This window comes from Bradysia coprophila, chromosome II (assembly GCF_014529535.1).
Source record: "Bradysia coprophila strain Holo2 chromosome II, BU_Bcop_v1, whole genome shotgun sequence".
Lineage (NCBI taxonomy): Eukaryota > Metazoa > Arthropoda > Insecta > Diptera > Sciaridae > Bradysia > Bradysia coprophila.
In genome coordinates this window covers 2548562-2566644 of record NC_050735.1, presented here as the reverse complement: position 1 = coordinate 2566644, position 18083 = coordinate 2548562, and the positions used below count along the sequence as shown (strand labels likewise).

The 18083-nt window shown below is 38.8% G+C and overlaps 5 protein-coding genes across 10 annotated transcripts; 4 read left to right on the top strand and 1 right to left on the bottom strand.

The window, feature by feature from the left end:
• Positions 1-1166: 1166 nt before the first annotated feature.
• On the bottom strand, positions 1167-2398 carry LOC119080472 (protein starmaker-like). The gene is made up of 2 exons (XM_037188893.1): positions 2367-2398; positions 1167-2070 (listed from the first exon to the last, which is right to left on the bottom strand). Exons 1-2 carry the CDS (start codon positions 2396-2398, stop codon positions 1167-1169), a joined length of 936 nt encoding a protein of 311 aa, XP_037044788.1.
• Positions 2399-2553: 155 nt separating this feature from the next.
• LOC119085604 lies at positions 2554-6131 on the top strand. 2 transcript variants are annotated; one of them, XR_005089324.1, is made up of 5 exons: positions 2554-2829; positions 2974-3160; positions 3226-3410; positions 3525-4992; positions 6002-6131. XR_005089324.1 is itself a non-coding variant. In XM_037196031.1 (4 exons), the coding sequence occupies exons 1-4, from the start codon at positions 2772-2774 to the stop codon at positions 4940-4942; spliced, it is 1848 nt and encodes a 615-aa protein (XP_037051926.1). In that variant the 5' UTR covers positions 2554-2771; the 3' UTR covers positions 4943-5773. The 2 variants fall into 2 exon arrangements, 1 of the variants encoding a protein (XP_037051926.1); XM_037196031.1 differs by lacking the exon at positions 6002-6131 and having other exon boundaries at positions 3525-5773.
• A 2052-nt stretch (positions 6132-8183) lies between these two features.
• LOC119085958 (putative glutathione-specific gamma-glutamylcyclotransferase 2) lies at positions 8184-9304 on the top strand. The gene is made up of 2 exons (XM_037196518.1): positions 8184-8784; positions 8847-9304. Exons 1-2 carry the CDS (start codon positions 8548-8550, stop codon positions 9273-9275), a joined length of 666 nt encoding a protein of 221 aa, XP_037052413.1. The 5' UTR covers positions 8184-8547; the 3' UTR covers positions 9276-9304.
• A 1112-nt stretch (positions 9305-10416) lies between these two features.
• LOC119085847 (prostaglandin reductase 1-like) lies at positions 10417-12680 on the top strand. 5 transcript variants are annotated; one of them, XM_037196374.1, is made up of 9 exons: positions 10417-10509; positions 11141-11283; positions 11351-11456; positions 11519-11704; positions 11764-11882; positions 11940-12094; positions 12155-12272; positions 12333-12451; positions 12514-12680. In XM_037196374.1, the coding sequence occupies exons 2-9, from the start codon at positions 11160-11162 to the stop codon at positions 12628-12630; spliced, it is 1044 nt and encodes a 347-aa protein (XP_037052269.1). In that variant the 5' UTR covers positions 10417-10509; positions 11141-11159; the 3' UTR covers positions 12631-12680. The 5 variants fall into 5 exon arrangements, with proteins under 5 accessions (XP_037052269.1, XP_037052271.1, XP_037052261.1 ...); XM_037196376.1 differs by lacking the exon at positions 10417-10509 and adding an exon at positions 10673-10992; XM_037196366.1 differs by lacking the exon at positions 10417-10509 and adding an exon at positions 10673-11055.
• A 292-nt stretch (positions 12681-12972) lies between these two features.
• LOC119085707 (N-chimaerin) lies at positions 12973-17756 on the top strand. Its single transcript, XM_037196159.1, has 5 exons — positions 12973-13135; positions 13199-13866; positions 13930-13963; positions 14794-15183; positions 15328-17756. Exons 1-5 carry the CDS (start codon positions 13078-13080, stop codon positions 15594-15596), a joined length of 1419 nt encoding a protein of 472 aa, XP_037052054.1. The 5' UTR covers positions 12973-13077; the 3' UTR covers positions 15597-17756.
• Positions 17757-18083: the final 327 nt, after the last annotated feature.

Here is an 18083-nt window from a genome sequence, read left to right as displayed (position 1 = left end):
TTACGCTCATTGATATAATATGTGTTAAAAGAGCGTAAAAACAGGGGGACAGTTAATTTAACAAAATTTGTCAAAATGTGTATGTAAAAATGGGAAAAACCAGTTAATTTAACTGATCTCGATGGGTGGGTGATATGTACTCTCTTCTACTCTCTTTAAACACTGTATACTGAAGATAAGAAGACACAAAGAATGAAATTTCGGAAATGTGGAACACATACAACTACAAAAAATAAGAATCACAACACAAAAGGAAGAGAAAGAGACTGTATACAGTGTTCAAAGAGCGTAAAAGAGAGAAAAATTAACTGGTTCCGTTGGGTGATACGTCAAAATTTGTATGTAAAAGTCCACTTAACTAGGAAAAAACCAGTTAATTTAACTGAGCTCGATGGGTGAACACTCTTTTTGACATTCTCTTTATATTATATCGATTGTAACGCTTAGTTTCCTCTTACCAAAAAAAACACTCCGTGTAAGAGACAAAATTGAATTTTTGCAATTTTTTCTTTGTTTATTTGACAGTTTGCTTTCTCAAGGCATTCTCACGGAGTACTTTTTGTTGAGGGGAATGGACAACACTATGGCCTTGATATTTTTTGCATAATTTTTGGCAATATTTAGGACCAATATTTTGTGTGTATACGATCAAAGTAGTGCGTAAATGGTTTTTACACTAGTGCGTAAAAGTGACGTTTCTTAAAAAATGAATTGTGTTTAAACTGACATTTTACACATACGATGTCCACCTCACCTTCGGCACCCTTCTATTGCGCAAAATTTCCATTTTCGGCATATAGTAGATAGTGCTGCTACCTAAATTACGTGAGAGAAAAACCAACAAATGTTTATAATTCGAAAGCTCGAATGTTTTTGAACAGTTTTGATATGGTAAGCATCGTAATCATTAATAGTTATTTACATTACAAAGGGGAAGAGATTTTTTGACGAGTATGCTGAGCGTGCCAAAGCGAAGGCTAGTGTTGCATGCATACTCGCAAAAAACACTGATCATGTTTCAGTACCTAAAATAAGGGTTCTTCAATAGCCTGTAAGCTTTTTCGATCCCTCACATGACCAAGGCGACCAAGGCTGTAAACTTTGGGGAGGTCACACAGCACAGATACGCGGGTGACACACCACAGTTGACGATAAAATGGCGGATTTCATACAAAAATTGACATACTGTGACGATTCTCGTCGCTGTGACGATTCTCGTCGCTGTGACGATTCTCGTCGCTTTGACGATTCTCGTCGCTGTGACTATTCTCGTCGCTGTGACGATTCTCGTCGCTGTGACGATTCTCGTCGCTGTGACGATTCTCGTCGCTGTGACGATTCTCGTCGCTGTGACGATTCTCGTCGCTGTGACGATTCTCGTCGCTGTGACGATTCTCGTCGCTGTGACGATTCTCGTCGCTGTGACGATTCTCGTCGCTGTGACGATTCTCGTCGCTGTGACGATTCTCGTCGCTGTGACGATTCTCGTCGCTGTGACGATTCTCGTCGCTGTGACGATTCTCGTCGCTGTGACGATTCTCGTCGCTGTGACGATTCTCGTCGCTGTGACGATTCTCGTCGCTGTGACGATTCTCGTCGCTGTGACGATTCTCGTCGCTGTGACGATTCTCGTCGCTGTGACGATTCTCGTCGCTGTGACGATTCTCGTCCTGGCGATTCGTCCTGTGACGATTCTCGTCGTCTTGTTGACGATTCTCGTCGCTGTGACGATTCTCGTCGCTGTGACGATTCTCGTCGCTGTGACGATTCTCGTCGCTGTGACGATTCTCGTCGCTGTGACGATTCTCGTCGCTGTGACGATTCTCGTCGCTGTGACGATTCTCCGTCGCTCGCCTGTGACGATTCTCGTCGCTGTGACGATTCTCGTCGCTGTGACGATTCTCGTCGCTGTGACGATTCTCGTCGCTGTGACGATTCTCGTCGCTGTGACGATTCTCGTCGCTGTGACGATTCTCGTCGCTGTGACGATTCTCGTCGCTGTGACGATTCTCATCGCTGTGACGATTCTCGTCGCTGTGACGATTCTTGTCGCTGCGACGATTCTCGTCTCTGTGACGATGTGGTGACTTTTTTATATGTGAAATCTTCAGAAGTGGTGTGTTCCCGTATATCTAATATAATCTGTTTTGGGCGGTTGATTAACAGCAGATACACAAATACCTATTTCCCGAGTTATGTGGTAGTTCATGCCGAGGTTGCTGAAAGTAGATTTATATTCGTTGGCGGGGCGAAAGTGCAAGTCAGTTTCACCACGACAAATGAAAATCTGTTCAAATTAATTTTTGATATAAAATCTCTTACTTCATTCGTTTCAACAAACATTTTGTTACATAAGACCGCATTACGTAGATATCTTATTTTTGACGTTGCTGTCCATAACAGAGGCTGTTTCTTAAAAGTACACACTTGACCCACTTTCAAGTTTAAGTGCTTGAAGTGCATTGAAGTACGATAAAAAAGTACACAGTATCCTGCGAGGACCCATGCATCGATTCTTTCAGTCAAGCGATGTTTAGAACAAAACAGATATCTAAAGAACCGTTTGGTGTTGAATATGTCAAACGTGGATTATTTATGTGTGCGCGAGTGTGTGTGGATGTTTCGTCGATGGGCTGGTGTTTGTCAAACGATCTGTCAATAATCACACACGCATCGAATCAGACGTAGACGGGATAAACGTTACGAATTTGAAAAGTTTCATTTAAAATGGGAAAAACGAATTGAAAAATTCGAATGTAAGAAAATTTACGATGGAAACCTATCTCACATGGTTTAGTGCGTTGATATTCTCTGCTGAACTGATTGTTGGTAAGTTTAAAATAATGCACAGACCTGCAGCAACATGTTGCATTGTCTTTGTTTACGTTTGATGTTACAAACCAATCGACAAGTGTGTCCATGCAATGCAAGTGCATTGGAAATGATTTTATCGATCTTTCTCTGGTTTCGCAGATGCTACTGTCGCCACTTACTACTTTGTTACAAATCAATTGTATTGGGGCCTTTCCACACTGATCATAATTGTTGTGCCATTAATTTTGTGTCAAATTTATTCGTTATGGCTGCTAAAAAGTGAAAAAAGTCAAACCAAATCGTCGGCCATATGTTTACATCTGATGCTGTGCGGCATTCCGTACAGGTAATGTTGAAATTGTTCGCATAAAAAATCGATTGATTGATTGATCGGTTTTGCTGTCTTTTCAGACATTATAACATATTGAAGGCGATCGACAAAGACAAAGCGTCCAATCAAGAGGCGAATGCCATAAGAAAAGCTATTACCAACGTGAATTCCGTCCAAACATTAAATGCCATCTTCCAGTACTGTCCCCAATTTCTACTGCAGTCGTTCCTAATAATTTATCGAGAAAATAAGTCGGTGGTGACAGGTAAGCCAATCGGTTTATTGGCCAAAGTTCTCATATTGGTGGGCATAGTCCTCGAGAACGTTGAGGGCATAACCTTACTTACGACACAACTCACTTAAGGATCCTATGTTGCAGGTATGTCAGCTGGCTTGGCAGCATTTTCCTTAGTTTGGCATCTGTTCATCCGTTTCTACTATTGGTCGAATCGATACAACGAAGAAATCACGTTCGATTGTCAACAGAGTGGCAATGGTCCCGTTCAAATAATCGACAATTTGACAACATCATTCCACGAGACCAGCCAAAGTCGACAGTCGAACTCTCCATCGCACATGGCCAACAATTTCCATCAGCCGAATTTGACCGACCTCAAACATTTCGAAAAGTCAATTTTCACAACGGACGAGAACAATCTGAGCTCGACGCGTCACAGCACGAACAAAAATACGGAGAAAATGAAAATTTTCAATTTCAACAAACGCAAACCGATCTACCAGAGCAATGGCGATATCTCCGAAAAGCATGACAATTCGTTGATTTTCTTCGAATTTGAGGACAGTTTGGCATCGAGTAAATTCGATCTGTCTGCCGCGGCACCGAAGGAAAATGCTAGCTATGCCGACGATTGTAGCATGATGAAAAAGCAACTGGCGAAGACAACTGGAGACGAAGAGGAAAAATTTGTCAGCATCCCGGGCAATCGGAACAGTTTGTTGAAACGGAAGGGCATTTGTTCGTCACAGGAAATGCTGTATCTGGTCGACATATTGAACGACAACATATCGCCGGATGAGGTGGACATATTGGCGAAAAGTCTTGTGGACATGGGCGGTGATTGTAGTTTACAGACGGAATCCGACAATGACACGTTGGACAATTCGAAATTGCTGGAACATTTTCCGGCTGTGATCGATGACAAATTGTTGCTGGAAAATATTGACGCGGTCATCTACGAGAATCAGATCATTTTCCAGGAACGAATCCGAAAGAACAAATTGACCATCCAAAATCTAAAAATTCAGGATCAGATGCTGTCGAAATGCATGGAAGATATGAAGGCGCTGCCATGCTGTGAAATACTAAGTATTAGAGACTACGAGAACATGTGCTTCCAAAACATCAGCCGACAGAACCGCGGTATGAAACATTGGCGTAATTATTTGCACGACATCGACACAAACAATCACGACAATTCAACCGTCCAGCATAGTAGTTACTACGTCAACACCACCAACACGGACACGTTGACCAATTCGTTGTCCGATCTGTACATTAACGAAAAGGCTCTCACATTGAACGCATGCGATCGACAGAAATCTTGTGATAATGTTGGAAGTGAAAGAAATGCCGGCAGACGGAATGTCCGCTGGATAAGTAAACTGAAGACTGAAAACGAAAGTAATTGTGAATCGTTGAGTGATGATCTGTATATTGTGATGGATAGTGGAGCGTATGCAATACCCGAAAAGAATATTCTCGTCGAAACCATCAATTCGATAAATATCGATTCGCCGGTAAAACGAGGTGGTGCCAATTCAGGCACGAATAACTAGCCGTTCAGTCCAGAGTTGTACGACTGTATGTGAAAATTGGTCATAGTCTGGTGAGTGATTTTTTGTATCCCCAGTACCCCAGTCTACATTTCTTTAGTAAGATTCATTTTGTCATGTCAGCCTTTCAACATCAGTGAATCCCAAGCAACCAGATTTTCTTGTGACCATGTAAATAGTATTACTTTAAGCATCGCAATGCTTTCAACGCATCGCAAACATTTAAATTTTGAATCCTATTGTTGACCTACTCATTTATAGAATTATCTAAGACTCGAAATATTTGCGAAATTTCTTCTTTTGTTGAAATTCCCCTGATACATCACTCTAGGCGATACACTGGTTTTAACTTCAATGATCCTGACAATGATCTCTATCTGTCTTCACTTCTTACGTGTAATCTTTCACAGACGGCAAACATAAGTGTTTTCAAGAGTTTGATTTGAAATGCACTATTTCATTTCCTTGAACATGATCTTTGCAATATAAGGTCGCTTTAGTCAGAGCTTGTCGTTTATTCGTGTAGTCATTATCCATAACAGATGATGTCCGGTCGTGACAGGTTCTATAGCCAATCCAACATGTTCCAATGATTGAGACAACGTTGGCTATCTTAATGTGCATGTGCAGTCAGTTGTTGAACCATCAAATTGAAATTTTGGCGATAAAATTCCCTTCCTGAATACAATAAACAGTTAAAATGTTTGTCGAATCTACAAGTTAGACTTCGGTGATTTTAATATTACTACTGATTGCTCTTCAACGTATAGAATGAAGGAGCTAAGTTGAGTTGAGTTAATTTCTTGTTGATTGTGTAGCAATACAACAAACTAGTAAATAGAGTTGAGTTAAGATTAACTAGGAATTCACAATTGAAGAGAATGAAGAAATTTTCTCAATCTTAGTACGTAGACGTTAGTATTACTTAATATTTAAGTAAATTGTAAAAAAAAGTATTTGCAGGCTACCACAAAATCCATCAATATCCCTTTTTATACCCATAGAAACTAACGTTGACACACCTTAAGTGACTATATAAGAAACATTTTTTTGATATTCCAGATCAAAACTTTAAAATTTAACAAAGAATCAGATCTGATCGAATGTGTTGGTAATTTAAAAAATGGTGCCTTTTGTTGTATTTGCAGAAAGTCTTGCCAAAAGTATTATTAAATGTAAGTTTTAAATAAAAGAAAACATTTTCGTAAAGCCAAAATCTATCTTTTAAGTCTTCTCCTCGTCAGCGATTTATGCACAGCAAATCATTAAATCTATTGATCTGCAGTTTCATACTGTTTCTGAGTGTTCAACATAAAATCTATCTTCCGAGATACTTCATACACTGCTCATTTTTCTTATTGTTGTGGTGGATAAGAAATGTGTATACTCTAAAATTCCACTCAACTTCACACACTTATGGTAATCGAAGCTTCATTTCATCCAAGTTTTGAACAAAATAAATTTACTAATAGCGGAGAAGGTGGAAGGTCTGTAGTTCAAATTTGCGAAACAATTCCAGTAGTCATGTCAAGATCTTCTGAGGGATTCTTTTGAAAATCGGACCCATTTCGTCTGGGATTGTTATATACATGGTTTGAAAGGTCTTTGCCAGTATATTCATTGATATATGTTTGCAAAAATTTGCAAGAAAAATTTTCAAAATCTGTGTGAACTTTAGACAGGTCTGGGCTGGTACTGATGACGCTTAATGTGAACCTAACATGATAGTTGTAACATACATTGTCTAAGGTTTCCGTTGATACCTCATTTGTAGTGCTGGTGATTGCTGACATAACAGAACTTTATGTTAGTACAACCGCTACTTGTAAAACTCGCCAGCAATCACCAGCGCTGCAAATGAGGTATCAATGAAAAGCTTAGACAATGTATGTTACAACTATCATCTTAGGTTCACATTAAGCGTCATCAGTACCAGTCCACCCTTTGTAAAGTTCACACAGATTTTGAAAAAAATTCCTTGCAAATTTTTGCAAACATATATCAATGAATCTAATCAAACTTGGCATGACCCGAAAGTACTTGAGCTAAGCTTTCCAACGAGCCCACTCTCACCCGGAACGATCATTTATAACGGCCTAAAATTTCGGATAAAAAACACTATTTTTCCAACTTCGGAGATCTTCCACCAGCAACCAGGTGTGGCTCGAGACTGTGTGAGGCCTGCTTTGAGGTCTACTGGCAAAGACCTTTCAAACCATGTGTATATCCATTACAGACAAAATGGGTCTGATTTTGATAGGTGGATTATCAAAAGAATCCCTCTGTAAGATTTACTTTAATCATTTTGCCCCACGATTTGAATATTTATAATTTTGTGGCAGATAATGTACATTACATGAAGTAGGGTGTGTCGATTTTACCAAATTGAAAATCCACATCCAGTAGCTAGAAGAAATTCTTGTGGCATCAATACTTTTTCGTTTCCGCACACTTTTGAGTATCAAACTGATGGCTAAAGTTCGTATGAAAAATCGATTTTCCATATAAAAATCGAGGGGGAAACCACTCCTTTTTATTGCTGTGATTAACATGATTAACCAGTGATGAACATGATGATGTATTGGTGATTTACGAGCATTTGACCGGGGGAATCGTCGCAAAACTACAAATAAACGTAAAATATAGCGGTTAATCAATGTTATTCACCGATTAACCGTTTAGATTCACAAAACTTATGTTTCTGATTAACAGATTAACTGATTAACCATGTTAATAACGTAATAGTGGTTTCCCCCTCGATAAAAATCAGATTTTCAAATGCAAGTGTGATATTCAGTAGAGATTTTGATCCTGCAAAATCAAGATCATAATTCTTTAAATTTAAATCTAGAGAGTCATATGCAACAGAGGACGCAATTATTAATAAAATAATTCAGTAATGGACAATGTGTTACGTACAGATGTACCTAAACAGGAAAATTATGAATTAATTACACCGAACGAATCTTGCCGAACAGACCTTGTTACGTCATACCCATTTAAGGTTGTCTGAAAAAGTTAATTTTGTTTAATAATTCGCAGTACTTGCTAGACATTTTTTCAACAAAATTACCTGTTTCAACCTGCACTTTGTAAATTGGGTATGATATGACGTGTTCCGCCTTTTAAGTTCATTTTCTTGACACATACGGTGCAAATCGCAATCAAACCACCGACTCGTCATTAGCTTTTATCTAATCTGCTAGATAATGGGTCGCATCAAAAGTTGAATTTTATTTCGAACACAAAAAATTCAGTTGTCTACTGACCGCCACTATAATTGTGGAAAATGAGAAAACATTGATGGTGGACATGGGAAGTAAGCTATGTTGTTGTGTGAAATCGGACGACAGTGACGACACTGCCGAAACCGGCATCCCATTGCAAGATATCGATGACTATGAACCGTACAATTTCAACAGAAACGTTCATCGAAGTCAACAGCACATACGTGGAGATGTTATCGATTTCCATCGTTCGTCGAATTAAATTTTAAAAATTGAGCCAACCGCATGAATGTGTAGTGTTAAATAAGTTGTGAAAGAAAAAGTGTCTCGACTATTTCGAACGTAAATCATCGAAACATTTCGTTTAATTTTGTGGTGACGATGACAGATGAAAATCGTAAAAATTGTGAAGTTGAAAATATTGGAAAAAATGAAATAATTTTTCCTGATTGTGATGGCTCAGCTGGACAAACGGCAAATCACTTTTGGGTATTCGGCTATGGATCTTTGGTGTGGAAGGTGGATTTTCCGATAGAATGCAGTCGTGCCGGGTATATTAAAGGTTTTCAAAGGCGATTCTACCAAAACAGTATCGATCATAGAGGAACTAAAGATAAGGTGAGTGGCCCAATCCGACCCAAATGAAGCAACCGTAATGACTAATGCATAAATTCTTTCAGCCTGGACGTGTGGTCACATTAATACCTGCAAACGATACCGAATCTAGAGTGTTCGGAATGGCATACAAAATTCCAGCCGACAAAACAAAACAAGTGCTAGACCATCTGGATTTCCGCGAAAAGAACGGCTACGAAAGACATTTCGTTCAGTTTTTCCCATTGAATGAAAATGAATTCGGTGATGCACCCACTAGTCCAATTGTAATTTATGTGGCTACAGATGACAATGAATCGTTTGCTGGTTCGGTTGGTGGATTGACTGCAATAGTCGATCAAATATCCGACGCTGTTGGACCTAGCGGAACGAATCGGGAATATGTTTATCAGTTGGCTGATGCAATGCGACGTCATTTTCCCGATCAGAATGACGAACACCTTTTTGGTATTGAAAAGTTACTTAGGGAGAAAGAGACGAATTCCACATTTTGATGAAATAAATGTTTTTAGTTCAATTGAAATTATTCTTTAATTTTGGGTGAGACTGGAGACTTTATTGTTACCGGTTAAGTGTAGAATCGAAGTTTGTTGTCCACTGTATTTTTTTGAAAGCATAATCTTTTTTTTTTACTTTCTCTTATTTGTCGTTCACTTTCAGTGTAAGTGATTGAGTGATTGTTTCCACGATTTCAACTCTTTTTAGACGGCAAGTACATCACGAATACTATTATCGAGTCTGTTGCTTCTTGAGAGTCAAATATTTTGGCAGAATGATATAAATAGAAGATTGCATAGAGTACTGTGTGGTTACATCGCTTTCCTTCGCTTCGTCAAAATAAAAATGTCCAAACTATTACGTTGTTCACTATATTCACAAAGAACACTACTGTCGCTAATGGAAAACACGTTTCCAGTGGTTGCAGCGAGTAAAATTTTCATGAGTCGAAAACCGTACTTTTAATGTTTCAAATACTACTTTTGGGCCCCTCAGCATGTAAAATGTGTTTATTGAACTCGGCTACGCCTCGGATCAATTACATTCACACGAAAACTCTACTTTCATATTTGTCTTACTCAATGGGGCAAATTATGGAAATGGTACTTTTTGTATGAAATTTGCCGAAATTTGAAATGGTCCATTTCCATCATCGCTATCGACAACAGATGACAATAGAGATTGGTTAAATCTCGGGAATTGAAATTAAAAGACGGAGGTATGATTATCTGGAACTAAAATTCATTCAAATTTTTAAAATTGATCTACGAATCTCTCAGTTTTTATTACTTCTTTTAAAAAGTTCGCACTTCTGAACCCCTTTATAGTGTCCAATGAACGTCTACCGACACAAGGTATGGTCGAATGTCACACTTTGTATGGAGCGGAGGACATAGAAATTTCATATAAAGAAACTCACCTCTCATGAGACGTGAGTTTGTTTATATGAAATCGCTATGTCCTCCGGTCTGTATGAATAGACCATACCTGGTTTATACTTTCATTGATAGGGTCGACGTCCGACCATAAAAGCATACACCTACGGCCTTGATCATAAGGTAAACCTTGACTGAATTCACTTTCTAAAAAGAATATCACAAGAAGACATGTACTAAGTGAACGTTTCCTCATTTAATAAAGACTTTCGTCATTTCGAAGATAAGAATAGAAAATTTTATTTAATAAGAAATAGCTCGGCGCGGAGTTGCTTTCATTTTACATCACGAAAAGGTATGTTAGGGTTGGGAGAGCATATTTGCATGCCATAATTTTTGTGGTTTTTTCGCATTTCTGTGCAAAATCATACAACCTTATCATAATAACATATATTGGTTTGGTACACTAAGGTCTTGCCGGTCTTCACCGCTATCAGCTGACAAATATTTGTTATTGTTCACAAATGTGTGTTTGTGGTGATTCTGTTGATTGTGGTTGTAAACCAAGGTTCAAATATCGAAGAGTGATAGAGTGTTTCAAGTTTGGTTACCGAATTTTATTTACCATAAATGCAATATATAGTCAGTTAATGCTAAACTAGACCTTGTTTGCCAAAGGTATATAAGACCAACCGCATTTTTTATCAAGTTTTATTGTCCACAGTAGACGTACATGCTATTTTATGCACTTTCTTCGAGTGGTTAGCTTGGGAAATGTTTATCATCCACTGTATAGAATAGCCAATGTGTTAAGTGTGTAGAGCAAATTGTTTAAGTGGTAAAAACGTTATCTACCAATTAATATACACATCTCATAAGCCTAATCTGCCCTGATAAAAACGTTTGAAAATTTTTTAATAATCATCTTACCGGGTTATATTTCCATACGATAACATCTACACAAATCGTCAACGTCTACACAAAAGTCATTGGCTACCTTCATTAATGAACAGACTGTCCAGAATGTTGGCTCGCAAATTTGTGCTGGTAAAACCTTTTGAAGGTTTGCCTAAACTTACGGACTTCCAGATTGTTGAAGAAACTATTCCGACTGAATTGCAGGATGGAGGTAAGTGGACGGACATGCATTTCGGGCAGCATATTAACATTGGAATAATTAAAAAAAATATTATCAGAAATTTTGGCAAAGGCAGAATGGTGGACAGTCGATCCATATATGAGACTTCGAACCGTAGCGAACATGAAAGTTGGAGATCAATTTGTCGGAGGTCAAGTTGCTCGGTAAATTGAATTGAATCAGAACACTTCGTTGAATGATAACAAATTGATGTGTGGCATTATAGCGTGCTCAAAAGTCGCTGTGACGAATTTCCCGAAGGAAGCCAGGTGGTCGGATATTTCGGTTGGAGAGATTTGACAATTTACAAACCGGTTCCCGGTGGACCGAGAATCTATTCAAGTATTCACGCAATGCCGGACATGAAAGGCCTTCCAGATTCTTATGCTTTAGGTTGCTTGGGAATGCCCGGGTACGATCTCATCACAATTAAGAATTCGAATGGCAGCATTCATCATCATCCAATTACAGAAACACTGCGTACCATGGTCTGTTGGACATATGCCAACCGAAAGCCGGGGAAACTCTGGTTGTGACGGCTGCTGCAGGAGCCGTTGGTAGCCTTGTGGGTCAGATAGGAAAAGTCAAGGGTGAAGGATATTAAGTGACAATTAGGGAAAGTATTTGTGAACATATTATCTTCGCAGGATGTAAAGTTATCGGATTTGCTGGAGACGACGACAAGGTGAAATGGTTGACGAACGAGTTGGGCTTCGATCACGCTTTCAATTACAAAAAAGTCGGGTTGGACGAGACGTTTAAGACGTACATCCCTCAGAAAATCGACTGCTACTTCGATAATGTAATTTCTTGAATCAGCCGGGATGAATGGCAATCTCAAATTAATTTCATTAATCGACAGGTTGGTGGCGAATTCATGTATCACGTCGTCCAAAATATGAATGAGTTTGGACGCATAAGCCAATGTGGCTCAATTTCGGCCTATAATACTATACGAAAGCCGGGAGAGCTACCACTAGGTTCGTGAAATGCACTTTTTTCTTTGACTATTTTTATTCAATTTGTCGTGGAACTCTTAGTACCGTTCGACTATCCTCTATTCCGTTTCAACCAAATGAGAATGGAAGGTTTCAACGTTCGTCGTTGGGCTAACAATTGGTTCCAGGGCATCAACGAAATTAGAGATTGGATTCTAGAGGTAAATTGGGCTGTAGTTTTGATTTGCAATGAAGTGGTTGCGTTGACTGATTTAATTCGTAGGGAAAAATCAAAGTTCGTGAATCCGTAACCGAAGGGTTTGAGAACATTCCAAAAGCATTTATTGAATTGTTGGAGGGAAAGAACACTGGCAAGCAGGTCATTAAAGCAACTCAATAATTCCGTGTCTGATTGAACGATGTGAAAATAAAATATTTTTGTCAAAGAAAGAGTCTTTTTGCATCAGTGAAGCTGTAAGGAGCGATAGTCGCCAGAACCGCAACGGTTACATCGGAACTTCGGGCAGCCCATACAAAGATTTCGAAGCCGGTCCAAATACATATAAAAGTGTTGGCGACTCCCGAGTGCCTAATATGGCAAGTCCGGGCCTGATAGTCGTTGTTTTCTACTGAGGTTGTGTGAAATCTCGCTACTTACGAGTTATGTGGACGAGTTTTTTTTTTTAAATGACAACTTCGAACAATTTCAATTCACACCCAACACTACAACCATTCCAGTTCGGAACATTCAGACAGTTTAACTAAAGAAAAAGCAAAACCTTCAACACTGACAGATGGATGTGCAGGTAGTTATTTAATTGTCAATGGTGCTACACTTTCAAACAAAATGATATCGGGATGGAAGGAACCGAATTCTCCTGTGCATAAACTATGGAAGCCAGAATGTAAGTGAAATGCAAAGGACAATTCGGAGCGATCAATGAGAAGCCATCGAATTTATCTTCTAGTGTACAAAATCCAACTGGAAGCGCCAACACCTAAGGCAATCATGCGAAAAGGCGATGCTCAAAATGATATTGGTGCTACAGAAACTAACACTTCGTATGGACGATGCTATTGGGGAGTCATGGATCATTTATCATCCGAAAAGGTGCTGAACGAAACAGTCGATGGATCGTATTTGGTGCGAAAGAGTCCCGGTGCTACAGATTTCTTTACACTTAGCCTGCGTTTCGGTGGCCAAACAAAACATTACAAAATTTACTACAAATCGGATGCGGGTCACTATTTGAAGGAGGACTTCAAGCGATTCGAAAGCATTCACGATTTGGTCGCCGATGGTTTGGTCAATTTTTACATGCAGAAACATGCTGGTCCAGTAATTCAAGCGATAATGACACAGAGCAGAAATTGCTATCAGCAGAGTCCGTACATGACGCTGAATCGTCGGAAATTGCGAGCATTTTCGAATGATATGAGAAAGTCGTTGAAATCTGAAAGTATAGAAAAGGCGGATGATGCATGCAATGATAATAGTCACGAAGATACGGCCAAGATACCACTGACGGCTCAGGAAGAAAACGACGTTCTTCCAATAATCTATGAAAAATCTCATAATTTTAAGTTGCACACGTTCAAAGGTCTGAATTGGTGCGAGTTGTGCGCAAACTTTTTGGTAAGTCAAATTGTTGCAGATAAGAAATTATCACAGCGCTTAATCTTTATGATTCAATTGCAGTGGGGTTTTACTGCGCAAGGCGTTAAATGTGAAGGTAATTTGATTGTTTTAATGGGGGAAATTTAGATAAATTGAGTTGAACGTATCTCTGTATCTAAAATTAATTTTTTCTTTGTTCTCGGCCTTTACGTGAATCGATAAATTCTGTAATTCGAGAATGAATAAGGGGTTTTTTCAGGGAAAACTCCCAAGATTTTCTTGCTGTAATCATGCCCCAACCTACTTACTCACCAGCTAATGTAAAACTGTGACTTTCTCCGGAGACGGAGACGTAAGAGATTTTTCTCCCCTCATGAACTTGCCACTATATTTTAAGCTTATGTACGGCCTCTACTTGAGATAGATTCCCACTTGTGGATAGAAGCTCATTTGTTGAATCTTGTCGACTTCAAACAAAACTTTCCGACTGATCGGTGACAAAGATGTAACGAGTAGGATCGACTCTCTCGAACACCGCTGTATTGTAGGTGCCGGTACTCTGTCACCAAGACCTATGGTGTGTCTTCTAGATTCGGTCTCATGGTGAATCGCCATCCAGCACGTGTTTTCGCTTCCCAATACAGTCCCCAAATTTTTAAGAAAAATATCCTATTTTCTCAACTACACCCTTTAGGCTAGACAGTCCTCGAATAATTAGCATCAAAGAGTTAACAATTATCTTGTGTCTACGCTCCCAGCTTTCTTTAGTACCCGTACAACATTCTTCAATCGTTTTCTGAATTCTTGGCTCAATTTCTGCATTTTTATATTTAAATTTTGAGTTCCGAGCTCATTTTTCTTATTCTTAATTTTCATAGCTCTTCAGCTTCCCCCGAAAATCATTCATGTTCAAGCGAAAACGTTCTCAATTTACCTTTCTCCTAGATTGTGGCTTCGTTGCACACAGTAAATGCTCTGAGTTGGTGCCAGCTAAATGTCTTCCCGATCTGAAACGCATCCGTGGCGTGTTTGGCGTTGATCTGACAACATTATCAGCAGCACATCAATGCAGCATTCCATTCGTCATCAAACATTGTGTCGAAGAGGTCGAATCGCGAGGCATGATGCAAGAGGGCATTTACCGAGTGTCGGGCTTTGCCGATGAAATTGATGCGCTGAAACTAGCGCTGGATCGAGACGGAGAAAAAACGGATATGTCCGAGTCGGCATTCGGTAACATTAATGTGGTTGCGGGAACGTTGAAAATGTATCTGAGATTGTTGCCGGTGCCGTTAGTTACATTCCAAGCATATCCAGCGTTCATCAATTCAACAAGTAAGTGAAGATTTTTTGGTGAAAAATATTTGTTTGACTGAGATCAAATGCGAATTCAGCTATTGCGAGTGGATACGAGCTGTCGTCGATAACTTTCTTAAAAAAATGGGTCGTCCCTAAAAGAAGTTTTCCGTCAATTTTCAGGATTAAATTCAGTGGGCGAACAAGTTATCGCAATGAGAGATGCGGTTAAACAGCTGCCCCAAGCCCATTTCAATTGTTTAAAGTATATGATCGAACATCTAAACCGAGTGGCATCACATCAATCCGTCAACAAAATGACCGAACATAATTTAGCAACCGTATTTGCGCCAACCTTAATTGCGATACCACGTCACCTGACTGATTTATCGCAAGAAATATTTATGCTGACATCCTTGATATCGCATTGTCAAGCTGTTTTTATGAATTAATGTTTGCATGCAATGCGCGAGCGATTTGAATGCATTTTTAGAGCGAACATAGTGGGTGGAGTTGTGTGTTGATGAAAATGTGTAAATGCTTCCCGAACACAATTAACAACAATTAGCTTAACGAAAGCATAATTTAACAAAATATTCGAATTTAAAACTAGGTTTAGAACGAAATGATTTTTTTTTCTGTTTTTGAAATGTGATAGAGAGATTTTGAAACAAATTTAAGGACGACAAACGGCGAATGCTTGTGATCATGACGATGGAATCGAATCCAGAGCATTGTAAGTAATGTTTCTATTCTACGAGGCTATTTCAAATTTTATTTTCTTGTTGTCGCCTATTTTATCTTAGCATTCTGATTATTAAAAATTTACCCAGGCTCGGACTGGATTAAGGGCAAAGAAGGGCTTTTTACAAGTTTTCCCCATACAACGCCCGAAGGGTTTTTTCGATCCCGATTTTAGCTTCCTTTTGGCTCCGATTTGATTACACTAGGCAACACAGGTCATGTACACGGATGGTGGCATAGTGCGTTGGATTGGTCTTGGTGCCCTGAATATGGAACACACCTCCGTTCGTCCCAGTGACGTCTGTGTGTAGACGTAACCCACTCGAATATATGACAACGAAAGTGCACCGATCTGGTCGGCCGTTAGTGTGGTGAGGTATTCGGACCTCCTGAGTTCAATTAACAACTCCATTCGTCTCGATCACCTATCTGTGGTTCAGACCAGAAATTTTTTTGGCTGTGTGGGTAAAACATTTTCCGGTCTGAACCACATATAGGTGATCGAGACCAATGGAGTTGTTATTTGAACTCAGGAGGTCCGAATACCTTACCACACCAAACACCGACCGGATCGGTGCACTTTCGTTGTCAAATATTCGAGTGGGTTACGTCTACACACAGACGTCACTGGGACGAACGGAGGTGTGTTCCATATTCAGGGCACCAAGACCAATCCAACGCACTATGCCACCATCCGTGTACATGACCTGTGTTGCCTAGTGTTATCCATTAGGGTGTACCGATTTTAAACTTTTAATTTTGTTCCAATAAGCACATATAGTGCTTCAGAACCAGCTGAGTCACCTTATTATTTTTCCGAAAAAAATATTTCTTTTATTTACCGTTAGGGTGCCGCCCGAGCAGTTTTTAAGGCATTTTTTACTTGTAAGGCATACTTATAACGCGGAGACCATTTTCGGCTGGTACGATTATCTTGGTCATAATATGTCTAGAACGTTGATTTTTTTTTCCAACATTATAAAAATTTGTGTAAATTTATTCATTTCAAGTCAAAAATTGCTCAGGCGTCACTCTTAGAACGTAAAATAAAAATCTGTTTTGAAAAAAATGGGGAACTCGGCCGGTTAGGGAACAATACGTTCTTTTTTGGTTGAAATAAAAATTTTAAAAATCGTTCCAACCTATTACCCATAGCGATTTTATACAAAATCTTTACATAAAAATTGTGGATTTTCAGTTTTGTCCGATTGGAGTATATTGTGTATTGTGTCTCACAAAAACAATTTGACAGATGGAATAGACCTACTTTTGATCGCAACGGATTCAAATTGACAACTGCAATAGGAAAAAGCAGAAATAATTTAAAAGGAATAGAATTGCTACACAACGGAAATGTCAGTCATTTCGTTACAAGTGCGAAAAAGTCACTGTTTCGATGCCAATACGGAAAAATATGTCGAATACTTTGCAATATATTTCGACAACTGTTCAGAAAAATCTCATTCATCGACAATGCTACCAACATCAGAATATGTCATATTGTACTAGTCAATCGCAAGAAAAATTAAACTTTTCGTAACTTAATGACAAAAAGTGAAATGTTGTTGTTTCTAGAGCTTTAAAAGCGACCTAACAACTTCCTCTGATGTGACAACAGTGACTGAAAACTTAGTTCAGACGTTTCATTTGAAAAATGAAACAGCTTTGGGTTAAAGAACATCCACACGAACAGAAGTAACTTGGGTCTTTCCTAGTGAGAAATGGTGCTTTCGGGAAGAGGGCCTCAAAATTTCCAAAAATCGTGTGAACCATCTTTATAGAATGATCATCGATCAGTCAAGATTCGTTAAAAAAAACTGTGATCGTACATTCGTCTATGAGATCTGTATGTGAAATACTTTTTTTTTAAAGAAAACGAATGATTGCATAATACGAGTGTAACGTTGATTGCGTAAGAAATTAATTTTAATAAAACAAATTTAACATCACAAGCAGGTTCTGACATAATTGTATTATTAAAAATTAAGGAGTATAACTATATTGTCTTTGACTAAATTAAATTTTATATATAAATAAAAAAATAAACGAAAATATTAATATAATTTTCTAACGAAACGAAAGAGAAAAAAAAATCTTTGATTTTTGCTTGCATTGCATTCCATATATTTTGTTTACACCTCCTCCTACGTGCCGCTTTTTGTTTGTCTCGCTACGATCTCATATTTTATTAAAAA

Excerpts from the sequence above, each read along its gene's own strand:
- LOC119080472 (XM_037188893.1), bottom strand. The coding sequence starts at position 2,398 with ATGGACAGCAACGTCAAAAATAAGATATCTAC. Across the intron at positions 2,071-2,366 it reads GTCAAAAATAAGATATCTAC|AGACGAGAATCGTCGCAGCG; the intron begins GTAATGCGGTCT and ends ACATCGTCACAG.
- LOC119085604 (XM_037196031.1), top strand. The coding sequence starts at position 2,772 with ATGGAAACCTATCTCACATGGTTTAGTGCGTTGATATTCTCTGCTGAA. Across the intron at positions 2,830-2,973 it reads CTCTGCTGAACTGATTGTTG|ATGCTACTGTCGCCACTTAC; the intron begins GTAAGTTTAAAA and ends CTGGTTTCGCAG. Across the intron at positions 3,411-3,524 it reads AAATAAGTCGGTGGTGACAG|GTATGTCAGCTGGCTTGGCA; the intron begins GTAAGCCAATCG and ends CCTATGTTGCAG.
- LOC119085958 (XM_037196518.1), top strand. The coding sequence starts at position 8,548 with ATGACAGATGAAAATCGTAAAAATTGTGAAGTTGAAAATATTGGAAAA. Across the intron at positions 8,785-8,846 it reads ATAGAGGAACTAAAGATAAG|CCTGGACGTGTGGTCACATT; the intron begins GTGAGTGGCCCA and ends AAATTCTTTCAG.
- LOC119085847 (XM_037196374.1), top strand. The coding sequence starts at position 11,160 with ATGAACAGACTGTCCAGAATGTTGGCTCGCAAATTTGTGCTGGTAAAA. Across the intron at positions 12,095-12,154 it reads TCGACTGCTACTTCGATAAT|GTTGGTGGCGAATTCATGTA; the intron begins GTAATTTCTTGA and ends ATTAATCGACAG. Across the intron at positions 12,452-12,513 it reads TTAGAGATTGGATTCTAGAG|GGAAAAATCAAAGTTCGTGA; the intron begins GTAAATTGGGCT and ends TTTAATTCGTAG.
- LOC119085707 (XM_037196159.1), top strand. The coding sequence starts at position 13,078 with ATGATATCGGGATGGAAGGAACCGAATTCTCCTGTGCATAAACTATGG. Across the intron at positions 13,867-13,929 it reads AGTTGTGCGCAAACTTTTTG|TGGGGTTTTACTGCGCAAGG; the intron begins GTAAGTCAAATT and ends ATTCAATTGCAG. Across the intron at positions 13,964-14,793 it reads GCAAGGCGTTAAATGTGAAG|ATTGTGGCTTCGTTGCACAC; the intron begins GTAATTTGATTG and ends CCTTTCTCCTAG.